Here is a 13,066-nt window from a genome sequence, read left to right on the forward strand (position 1 = left end):
ATATATTGAAGTGTCGGTGCCAAACTGTAGCTTGATTAAAACTAAACGTATGTATTCTTATAACTGGTTAATTCTTTTCAGTTGATCATAAGCTGGGCGGCACGGTGGCGCAGTGGGTAGCAATGTTGCCTCGCAGTTAGGGAACCCGGGTCCTCCCAGCGTGGAGTTTGCATGTTCTCCCCGTGTCAGCGTGGGTTGCCTCCGGGTACTCCGGTTTCCTTCCACACTCCAAAGACATGAAGATTAGGTGCATTGGCGATAAGTGTGTGTGCGCCATGCGGTGGGCTGGCGTCCTTCCCGGGGTTTGTTTCCTGCCTTGATCCCTGTGTTGGCTGGGATTGGCTCCAGCAGACCTCCGTGACCCTTTAGTTTGGATATTGCGGGTTGGATGATGGATGATTACAAGATACGTGAGCAATAGCTGTCACTTGACGATCGAAGCATGGAGACAATTGTATTGTTTCAGTGAACAGCTGCTATCCTTATTCAGTTAGAAAGAGTCCGTGAGTACCTGTAAAAGCTATTTCAAAAAGCTGTTTGTTTGTTTTCTTTTACCATTGTTTTATGAGCCCTGAGTTATCGGCTCTTCTTCAGCTTTTAGTTTCGTTTTTTATTGCGCACCGAGAATACGTCACTTTGTACCTCTCTCAGTTCTCATTTTTAGCCCTAAATAATACTTATTTACTATAATCAATTAGGAGTTCACAAACAACCGAACTAAATTACATATAGTAACAAAATTATTTGTATCAAAAACAACTGGACATATTTGGCATAGGTGTGAATGACCGTGAGGAGTTAACAGTCTGGCTGCTAAAGGGTTAATGGTTCCCGACACTTGTGCCGCGGCCTGCTGGTCCGACACACTCGCGCGCTTTTCTTCGGTATCTCGAGCCGTGCGGTACTTCAGCTGAGCTCCACACTCCGCCTGTTCAGTGCCCAGCTTGGAACCACCTGAGAGTGGCAGGTCATGATGGTATTGCTTCTCCGAAACGCTCCCTCTGCGTTTATGAACGATTTAACATGCTTGGTGAACGATCTGTGGATGACTTGTTCGTCGTCGCCTTGGCCTCTGCGGTCCTTATTTTGATGCCCCTTCTACAAAGACACCTGAACAAACCAACAGCGCTGACTTCACATGTTGAACCTCCGGAGCCGAAAACAGGAAAACGGAGCACCGAAGAGTCCCAGGTAAATTGCAAAACAACATTGCACCCCATACAACACTTTTGTTTCTTCTCAGTATTCTTGTACATCTTTTCTTTTATGTATTTTATGTATTCAAAGTAATTTACAATATTAAATGTATGGGTTGGCCGTTTACACGTGTGTACAGTTGAAACGGTGTCACATACATTACTTCACCCAAAAGCGAAAGAGTCAGTCAGTCATCATCCAGCCCTCTATATCCTAAGACACGGTCACGGGGGTCTGGCCATCTGTTTATTTATTAAGCCGCTAAGGCCCTTAACCTGCAGTTGCTCTGTCCTGAGTATGACGTTAACCTGCGTCCTACTCTGCCAGTAGGGCCTCCAACTTGCATGTAAAACTAGGGGGCACTCCAGCCACTGTAAAAAAACCTTACACAATGTTCCAATTCCTTGAACTAATGTGGTGCTGAGGCGTCATCCGCTGGATGACTGCGCCCGGGTCCTAATCTGGGATCCCGAGGTGGTTCGTCGTGTGGTGGGTGTGGCAACGTGCGGTATCCGTGCATGCTTCCAACCTCATCGTTTAACCTGTGTTTGTGATCCGTAATCTTAATAATGAAAGTCAACGAGCAGATGTCATAGTTTATCGATGGAAAAAGATTCACTGAGTAAATTTCATATTACTACTGATGTCCTGATCAGGTGTCCCTTCTTTCATTTCGAAAAGTATATTTGAACCAATTGTTGTGTCATTCAACTTAAGCGTGGCTTGTTTCTATTTACACAACTGAATGATTTTCACCTCTTGTTATTTTTACCACGATTTAAGTTGATTTCTGCAATGACATAAAATAAGCATTATATTTCCATGATTAGATTTTTAACTTTTGCTCCTTTGACAACTTGTTATGAATATTGTTTAACAATCACATAAGTGTTTTTGCAAAGAATTATTTGAAGGACAAGGTAGATTACACAGAACTTGCAGCTTTGGTGTCATTCAGAATTATCCCATAACCTCTGTATAAGGTGCTTCTTTAATTTTTATTTTCGATTTAAAGGTGGAAAATGAAACCGATCCTGTCAACCAGTTTTCACCATAAATAAGTATTGTAACCAAAAACGTTTAAGTAAATGTCAAATGAATAATTACTTCAACAACATAACTTAAATAAATCAATAGGCTTGTATAAGAATAGATGTATAATTAGTAGATAGGAAGAGTCATTACCTATTGTATCGTATTCAAATTCTCTAAAAACAAGTACAAGGATAAGGTCAGATGGCTGGGGGACAGAAAAGAAATAAACCTCCTGTTAAGCTGAAGGAAAAAAATCTGCAGGGGTTCAAGGCTAAAAGACAGCCTGCTTGTAATTCTATCCCCATCCATCCATCCATTATCCAACCCGCTATATCCTAACTATAGGGTCACGTGGGTCTGCTGGAGCCAATCCCAGCCAACACAAGGTGCAAGGCAGGACACAAACCCTGGGCAGGGAGCCAGCCCACCAGAGGGCACACACACACACCAAGCACACTCTAGGGACAATCTATAACTTGTCATTCTACATAACAAATTATTGAAAACATTTTCTATGCTGCACACCCATGGAAAATGTTTGATTTATGTACTTGCCGCCTACAGAAGCAATGTTGCATTTAAAGATGAAGAAGTCAAATTTAAAATTTTTGAACCACAAATTGAATCACATGCAGAACTGCAAGTAAACACATTGAACTTAAAAAAAGCTTTCAACTTGGTGCAGAAAACTTTAGAATAAATTGAGCAGTTTACAGTTAATCTTGTAAATATGTCCTCCATTAAGCTGAGACACTTGTTTGATCTGGAGGCTATAGCATCAAACACTGTGAGGAAGTGACCCCCGTAAAGGAAAGGGTGTTGGCTTGTTGCTGAGCAATGAGTTATAGTCAATGAGCTTTGTCCCTCAATAACACCTGCACTGCAGTTCAGTAACAGCTGCACTGCACAGTTAAAATTTGTGCACTACTGCCAGGTCTGGCAGCAGGAGAGATGGGCTGAGTGTAAGCAGCAGGTGTTGTGTCCATATCAGTCCCCCTTGTCCCCTCCTGGCAAAAATGTCAATCAAACCTCAAGATTAGGGCCGTTTTGCAATAAGGCTTGCACAGAAGTTAATACTAGACCCCCGCCCTTCTCCACAGATCATTGCAAGATCCAAAAAATGTAGGAACCATGTGAGAATATGCATTTTTGTGGCTCATTCACAGCAGACAATTGTACATGCAATGCTTGATTCTTTTCGTATAACAGAAAAAGAGCACTAACTAACTAACTGGTTAAGGCTTTGGACTTCAAACTCGCAGGTTTTGGGTTCAAACCCCACTACTGACACTGTGTGACCATGAGCAAGTCACTTGACCTGTCTGTGCTCCAAGTGGAAAACCAAAAGAAATGTAACCAATTGCATCATGAATATTGTTAAGTCTCCTTGGATAAAGGCGTCAGCCAAAGAAGTAAATGTAAATGTAACTAATAAATGAACTACAAATGATGGGACACTGCAAGAAACCAGTTCCACCATATTAAAGTTGAACAACACGCCACTCTAGAAGGAGCAACAATATTTATAGTTTTATCTGCCATTAGTGGTATTTTAAAGTCACTTCTAAAAAATACAGGTACCGGTAACTAATGCAACAATCATCAGACTGGTGAGATGTGCGCAAATTTCCCTTTTCTGGTTAAATTTTTGCTACTGCATTTTCAACCATTTGCAACCGATTAGTGTTTTCTTAGGTAGTCCTCTTAGGAGCACATTACAATAATCTAGTCAACTAAAAACAATACAGATTAATTTCTCAGCATTTTACAGCGTTACAAGCAGGCTAAATTTTGCAGTGTCCTAATAAGTGGAAAAAATGCAATCCTAGTAACCCTGTTAATACAATTTAAAGTTTATGTCAGAGTCCATGATTACACCTAAATTATTTACTTCCACCTTGAATTTTAATGCTAAGGGGACACGTTTATTTCTAGGACCTTCACTATTTCCATTTTTGCCAACCCTTAAGATTTGTTTTTCCTTGTTTAGCTTAAGAAAAGTACTACTGATCCATTCAGAAATACTTGTAAGACACTGAGTCAGAGAGCCCAGTGCATCAGGGTCAACAGGTGCAATAGATAAGTTAAGCTGCGTGTCATCTGCATAACTGTGGTAGTTCACCTAATGTTTTGAGATAATCTGAACTAATGAATGTAGGTATATTGAAAAAAAAACAGCAGGTCCAGAATAGATCCTTGTGGCACACCATATACAATATCCTGGATCCATGAACTATAATTACTGGAACTAACAAATAACTCCCTATCTGTTAGATAAGACTGAAAACAATATGACACTGCTGGATAAGCTGACCCATTGTCTAAGATTTATGAGATCACTGTAGTGTATGGTGTCAAATGCTGCACTCTGATCTAATGGAACAAGAACAGATTTGTGGCCTTTGTCTGCATTAACCTGCAAGTCATTACTACTTTATATCAGTGCAGTTTCTGTACTATGATTTGGTCTAAAACCTGACAGAAACTCATCAAGAAATCATTTAACTGCTGAAAAACTGCTTTTTCTTGAGTTTTATTTACAATGGCAGATTAGAAGTAAGTCTAAAGTTGTCTAAGACGGCAGGTTTCAAGAATTTTCTTTTTTAGCAATGATTTAACAACTATAGTCTTTAGATAATCTAGGAAGACCCCCGTATCTATAGACGAGTTAACTATGTTGACACCAACAATTAGCATATCAGAGACTTCTTTAAAAAAGCAGTTGGGGCCGTGTCAAGAAAACAAATGGAGGTTTTTAAGAATTTTTCTATGGATTTCAGGTAAATAGGGAAACATAGTTTAACAACAAAAAAAAAACTTTGTAGAAGAATCCTTTTATCTGATTTCCGAAGTCAGTCCTTTGGGTTGGAATAATGGAGAATCTTTTATGCATAAGGAGTGACCACAGGATTGATCCCAAGACATTTATTTTCCTTACTTTTTTTAGGGTGAATTAGTGGTGTACTTCGGAGCTTTCTGTTTAAGGAAGAGATTTGTTTTCTACCCTTCTTTGTCCTGTCACAGGGTGTGCTGGAGCCTATCGTAGCCATCATAGGGTGCAAAGCAGGAGCAAACCTTGGGCAGTGTGCTAGTCCATTGCAGTACAAACACACACTCACACACTTGGCCCAATTTAGTATTGCCAATCGCCACCTAACTTGCATGTCTTTGGACTGTTGGAGTACACCCAAGTACCTGGAAGAAACCCACACAAACACAGGAATAACATGCAAACTTCACGCAGGGAGGACCTGTGACACGAACCCTGGACTTAAGGAAGAAATACATTTTTTGTTAATATAAGCTTTTTGACAGAGTGTAACCGGTTTTGTGCCAACATATCTTTAGCTGTTCTTTTTCTATTTTATCCTTACCAGAGCCTCTGTTCCCATTATAGAGAGACAGTCTCAACTACACAGTACTTGAGAGTACTGTTACTGTGATTTTTGGGTGGATAAGCTTTATGTGCATTGTACCAAATGCATCTTTTGTAGGTGAAGCATGGGACATCTTTGGTGTCTTTAGCACATACTTTAAAGACAGGCACAAATTTATTGGTCTTGGTGCCAGCATGTCCAGCTCAGTATAAGTCGCATATGAACTTCTCAAGATCTGTCCTTGACCCTTTGTCTTTTATAGCATTCAGCATTCTTCCCCTTGATAGTAATGTTCATTGACTTGGCTTGGTTATCACTTTCTTGGTGATGATAATTGAATTTATCTTCATGTTAAAATGAGTATTCATCACAGATCTACTGGATAAGGACTTGCCTTGTAGAAGTTAAATACTGGGTTGAACATGACACCTTAACATTTTAAATAAAACAGTGTATAATAATTGGCATCCTCAAAACAACGCTACTTTTCTTACATTCTAAGTAATGCTGATTATGTTGATGATACAATTGTATCTCCTTCTTGTATGTGTGATTTTTTTTTTTTTTTTGCTTAAAGTCATTTTGTTTAACTTATTTAAATCCGTAAATTTTCTGTCTTCATAACATCTTCTGCATCCTTGTCACATTAGATAACTCTTTAAATGATTTTCAGTCCTACTCTTCATTTATATGATCTTAGTGGTATTGCCTGTCTTTGTGGGAAGATGCTTTTGACGCAATTTGCAGTGCGTGTTACTCTGCTTCTTGCTGGACTTTAAATAGTCGAAATATCTCCACACTACAGAATTCCTCGGACACTTCTTTTCTGAGGCAGTTGACGGTGAGCTCGTATGACCACCAGTAATGTTATCTGACATACCCAGTGGCTCTTTCCAGTTTGTGAGCTCACCTATTAACCTTTCGTACAGTGCAAGCTCAATCAAGCAACAGGCTAATGGTTGTAACAACAAGGGACGAGCATGACTTTGCATGGATGTTGATGTGAAGTCACTAAATTTGACATGTCGAGCAATTTGCAGTGGTGTAAGCTGCTGTCGATAATTCTGACAATGTGCTATGACAAGACGTTGTGTAAAATGACATCAGCTTTTCTTGAATTTTCTTTCTGCCACTGAATTGAATTTTCTTTCTGCCACTGAAAGGTTATATATCCATCACACAGATTTCTGAATATAACGTCTGAACTTCTCAATCGCAATTGGACTCTTAGAAACAACTTCACACTGCTCGTCTTCTGTTTCAGTGTTACATCCCAGAAGCATGTCATTCTTTTGCTGTTGTTCCCCTCTACTTTCTTGTTCACTCTGCACTTACTTCCTGCACACTGTGCCGCTATGGCGCAGTGTGTCCTCTTCCTCCCTCTCACCAATGCAGAGACAGGGTATTTCCATTCCAGCACTTTCCACACTCCATCCTGTCTCTTGTGCTCCTTCCACCCTTTTTCCTGGGACCTTCCCCTCTAACTGAGATGTTTCATTTGCATAACGAACTTCACCTTCTCAAAAGCACAGTAGCTGTCGAGCCACATGGCCCTCTGAATCTCCATCCTGATCATTACACTATGAAAGAGAGAAGTACACTCATTACACACCCACACAGGCTTACACGTGTTTGCAGACAAATCATCATTATTAAAAACCTGTTTCTTCCATGATCTTTCTTTTTTTTCATTCAAGTAATATGTCATGAGAACAGAGAAAGCAAATAAAGGAAGGAATTCAATTTCATTCGGAATATAATTTCAGGTAGCCTGTAACATTTTGATAGCCCGATGGGAAAAGTTATTAGCTCCGGGACACTGGCTACCGAAGAGAGTGTAATTCACTGTTGTTTGCCAGGAAGAATGTAGCGTAATCTTTACATTAGGTCTGGAATAGGGAATTCTCACTCTTGTGTATGAAACACAGTTTTGCTGTATCTATGTATGTATGTTCAGTTTGTATTCATTTTTTTATTTATTTAATGTGAAGCACAGTCTTACAGATTTATTTTTTGGAATTCTTTAGCAATTCTCATGTTTGCCCAGTAAGACTATTGAGAGACAGTGTTTTATTAGGTTCATTATTTTGGAAGATAATTATAGAGATACTTTTACTCACACAAGTTGAAAGTCTAAAAGTCTGGTTTAGGATGTCTGTATTAATATGGGCCCTATATTGAAAACGCCATATGTATCACCGTTTTGTATATCATTTTAATAATTGTCTTATATTGAAACATTTAAAGAATTACTAGCAAAATATAGCAAGAGTCATCTTATTAAACTTTGCATCCTCGGTCCAAACCCAAACTTACTTGCCTGCTGTTATTCTATAATTTATTCCTTATTTCTAGCCTGTTTCTCTGCATTGAAAAATATAAGCCCTTGTGAGATTTACTTTTACAAAAATGTTAGTAATACTTGTATTTGTTTACAGACTTTACAAACACATTGGAAAGTTATTCCTTTTGAGATGCTACCCAGCTGGGTGAAAGACAATAACTTCCTGCATAATGGACACCGGCCACCCATGCCATCATTCCAAGCTTGCTTCAGGAGCATCTTCTTGATTCATACTGAGACTGTCAACATCTGGACACATCTTATTGGTGAGGTGAACCTTCATCTGTTTTCATTTAAATCAACAAGTGTTTTTCTTTTCTCTTACAAGTAATTAAAATTAAATCATGATATGCCTGTGAATATTTCTGTGCCTTTCTGTGTTACAGGCTTCATTGTCATCCTGGTCCTTGGTATCAATTATATGTTCATCCCTGAAATTAACTTTGTAAACCCTTTTCAGGAGAAGCTCGCAATTTCTTTGCTCTTCGTGGGTACTGGGTTGTGCTTTTTGTTCTCCTTTATGTTTCACACTTTCATCTGCCACTCAGAGAGAGTGTCCAGAATATTCAACAAGTAAGCTCTTCCAAGCAGTCTTCATCATGCCTGATATAAATTTTATATACATATTATTCCAGTCTATCTTAATCAGTTACTTCTCCGTATCATGTCAAGAAAAAAAAAAAAAATTAAATATAATAATAAAATGAGCATTGCTGTTTTTCTTATCAAAATTTGGCTGTATGATCTTTTGCTTCTGTCATTTTACTACTCTCACTTGTGTCTGTAGGTTGGATTACTATGGAATTGCCTTCATGATAGTAGGCTGCTTCTTGCCATGGCTGTATTATTCGCTTTACTGTTCTCCAGTGCCTCAGCTCCTTTATTTGGTTGTCAGCTGTATCTTGGGAATCACCACAATAACCGTTTCACAGCAGGACTATTTCTCAAAACCCAAAAGCAGACCTCTTCGTGCAGGTATTTATCTGCTGCTCAGACACATGCAAGAGCTACCTGATCTTTGTTTGCTTATTTCTTTTTTAGAAGGACATCTTAAATGTTGGAATTTAAAATTTCCTTTCCAACTTGTTTTCCTGTCCAACACCAGCTTTATTTTAGTAAAAGAAGCATACTTATAGCACTCAAGGATAATTTTAGAATTGAACATGGCTTATTGCGACTAGTATTCTCAATATTTTGCTAGGAGGCAACCATAGTTGTTCATAATGTTGTTGGCGCAGTAGTAAACTGCTAAGCTTTTGGTACAGTAACCTTGTATTTTTAAATTTCCAACTCAACATTTCTGAATTTGCTTGGCAAAGAGTTTTAATATAATGGAAGAAGTTACCTTCTGAGGTTTATTCTTATCTTTAACCAGAAGGCAATTTTTTCACTGATTTGCAGAGACTATTTGCTATTTTTAATATTGTTTGTAGAACTTATTTATTTTTTAAGATGGTAGGAATTTGGATAGGCATTCTTCTATATCTTGATGTCTGTCTGTATTGCAGGATTGTTCCTCTGCTTTGCCCTTGGTTCTGTTGTGCCAGTCATACATGTAGCCCTTGTTGAAGGCTTCTTTAAAGCCATGACAGTTGGACAGCTTGGTTGGTTATGTGTTATGGCCATATGTTTTCTGACAGGAGTGGTTCTTTATGCTTGTCGCATTCCAGAAAGGTTCTTCCCTGGCAGATTTGACATATGGGTAAGATATTCTAACACAACATAATTTTAGGTTCACTGTTAAAAAGTAATTTTCTGAACATTATTGTTTGAATGGTAACTGGTGAAAACACATAGGAAAAAACTAATTGTAAAGGAAATTGCCCTTTATTTACACATATTGTGTCATTCCAAATATCTAACACCTAATAGAGTATTAATCATCATAAAGTCATGATGCATTAATGTACATGTGTTGATGTTGAAGTGTTGAATGTTATGACTAAGTCACAATCACTGGAGAGACCCAAAGTACATAGTCCAAAAATGTTCTGTAATACCTTGAAGCTTTGTACAACACAAAAAGAAAAAAACGAGTTGCCAGCAAGGAAAACAAAAGTCCCAATATGAAATCACTAAGCACAATCACAGAAAACATAAGAACTTATCAGTCCTAAGCACATTCAAAATGAACTGTCTGTAACTGTGCAAGACCCTTCTGTTATATAGAGTGGAATCCTGAAGATGCCCCTGACTCTTGGGGGACCACCCACAAAACACATGGAACATAGCACAGGCTAAGAAAGCATAGCATACAGTTAACAAAATACTGTAATATACAGTTAACAAAAGTAGCATTAACCTAAATAAACAGCTCAGCGACAAACGACTAAAACACATGGATACGAACCCCAACCCAAGGAAAGAACCCAGGCCGAAATATAATATTATACACACAACTTAGATTAAATAGGCATGTTTATGTTTTGTGAAGTTTTTGAAATTCCAGTACTTTATGAATGGCAGTTTTTCTTCAAGCATAAACACAAATTTCAAAAACAGTTATGCTTCGGTTTTTTTTTTGTCTCTCCATTCCATGTTACCCATGCTCTGTCATGGTGAGCCATCCCATGCCCCATTCTGACATTTGTGTAAAATAGGTAGGGTTTAGCATTTTTTTCTCTCTAAGGAATTCCTACTTATCAATAGAGCACATTCTGCCTTTCCCAAAGCAGTGATTATAAACATATTTGTTAGATACAGTAAATAACTAATGCAAATAAAACTATTTTTTGTAATCCTCTATTTGTTGTAAAGACTGTTACAAACAGATAACTGTCTGCATAACTTAATGAAAGACTATATGTTCCTAATAATAAATTAGATTATTCATGGAAAGTGTTTCAGATACATTTGAAAAATATATACATAAAAGGTTACAATAGGGCAATTTATTGTTAATTTCAAAGAATCATAATAATATTTAGATAAAATAATTGTATTTTCATCTTTTAAAATAGTTACCACATCTGATATACACCCTAAGACACACATGTTGCATTTAGTAGTTTTTGGAAAATGGATGCATGAATAAATTATATATATATATATATATTGTATGTATATATATATATATATATACATACCAATATATATACACATACATACAAATATATATATATATATTATGTATGTATATATGTAAGTCATGATTTGTAGTTCAGTGACTCATATATGAATGCTTATTATAGTACTTTGTAACTAATTGTACCTTATTAATTAGCTCAATATAACTGGCAACAGATGAGAGATTCTAATTTCCAAATCATAACACATTTTTGTGTTCATTTTAATTTTTACATTTTTTCTTCTTTTTTCTGGTAGTTCCACTCACACCAGATTTTTCATATGTTGGTGGTTGCTGGAGCTGTGGTTCATCTGCATGGCATATCCCAGTTGCAGGAATTTCGGTCTTCACCTGAGGGTGGTTGTAATGCTGATGCTGTTCTGTGAATACCCACACAGGAGACTGCTTACCATATTTTTAAATGATTGAAATTATTTAATAATACAGTATTTATAAGAAATTTTAAACATAGTTTGAACACTGCAACGTCCCTGGCATATTGTGAGCAAATACATATATTTGCATTACTAATACTTGCCAACAAGTTAGTTTAACTGTAGCCTTACAATATATGAGTACATGTTGACACATATATAATATTTTTCGGAGACCTTTAGGGCCTGTGCTATTTACATTTAAATATGCATTTATTCCATTGTTTTAAACTGTTAATATTTCATGGTTGCAATGGATAGTACTAGTACATCAGATCTTCTTGTATCTGGTTATGATTTCTGTTCAAGTTACTATAGTTGTGATGTCTCTCTGTGTTCACCTATTTTTCCTTCAGGTCCCCCAGCATCCCCCTTTATCTCATAGATATAATTGTAGGTTAATTTACAAGTGTAAATTGACCTAGTGTAAGTGAACTAGTGAGTGGAGGTTTGCAGCTGTGGTACTATGATATTCCATCTTGGGTTTAGTTCCTGGTTTCACCAGATGGGTTCACATTCAGCTAACCATTCTCAGGAAATAAATGGATAGATATTTCATCTTGGTAATACTAGGGTGCTTTTTTGAGGCAGCATTTAGTGCAATCACTGCCACTTAGCTCTTGAGCATTATTTTAAAATCCAGGCTTGGGTGTGTTCTGTTCCTGCCATGTTTGTACTTGTTTCTTCCCACAGACCAAACAAGTTATCAGGGTTATTGCTGTATTGCCCCAATATGTAGTCTTTTGGTCTATCCAGCAATAAACCTAAGGCTCACTACAGCTGAGTTCTTTTCTTGCGCAAATTGTTCTTGGAAAGGATCTGCTTCCATGCAACCCCAACTTAATGTAAAAAATTAATGTGTATGATTGAATGCAAGTTCTGTTTTTATTTTTGCCTATCTTTAAATGACCTGCATAATTAAAATAAAGGATATAATCTCTATATCTGCCAGTAAGCCTAGGCTTTTGAGTAATTTGGAGCAAAAAAAAAAATCTGTATATATACAATATATATGTATTTGTATGTGTTATATTTGGCTAGCCATATATTTTTTTTTCCCTTTAGTTGTCCTAATAACGTGACTCTCATTTGGCTGTTTTATGAGTACGATTACTGCCTAAGTTGCAAATTAAATCCCTTAAGTGCGACTGGCTTTCTTTTGTCTTTGACTTTCTTTGTAAAGCATCTGATGTTAACATAAAACTTGATGTGGACCTGGCAAACAATAATTTCAAGAGATCACAGATTCATAGAGTTCAACATTGTAGAGACAAGGGAAGAACTGTATTAGAAGAGACAGCTTACATTCCCTGACCTTTGAAACAATTCCTAAAACGTTCCTTTTGTATGAAAGTGTACTGCTTGCAGTTTGGGAGTTTCAATTTTGACCGTAAACTGTGGTAATTCCTTATATAGCATTTTTTTCCTTCTTAAGTATATATAGGTGTTCTTTAGAATTGACAGATGTGAGAGGCCTGAACATTTGAATAGAGTAGTGCATGCGCTTTGTCTATGTTTCTTCAGACTTAGCACAGTATAAGTATACTGAATTTCATCCAAGTGATAATTTACAGGTGAACTAAAAGTTGTGCCTTACAGCATACAGTCACAA

The 13,066-nt window shown here is 37.3% G+C and overlaps 1 protein-coding gene across 1 annotated transcript; it reads left to right on the forward strand.

The window, feature by feature from the left end:
* Positions 1–640: 640 nt before the first annotated feature.
* Positions 641–11,406, forward strand: LOC120543061 (adiponectin receptor protein 1-like). The gene is made up of 6 exons (XM_039775908.1): positions 641–1,191; positions 8,048–8,219; positions 8,340–8,526; positions 8,741–8,928; positions 9,462–9,655; positions 11,278–11,406. Exons 1-6 carry the CDS (start codon positions 1,024–1,026, stop codon positions 11,404–11,406), a joined length of 1,038 nt encoding a protein of 345 aa, XP_039631842.1. The 5' UTR covers positions 641–1,023.
* Positions 11,407–13,066: the final 1,660 nt, after the last annotated feature.

This window comes from Polypterus senegalus, chromosome 13 (genome assembly GCF_016835505.1).
Source record: "Polypterus senegalus isolate Bchr_013 chromosome 13, ASM1683550v1, whole genome shotgun sequence".
Classification (NCBI taxonomy): domain Eukaryota; kingdom Metazoa; phylum Chordata; class Cladistia; order Polypteriformes; family Polypteridae; genus Polypterus; species Polypterus senegalus.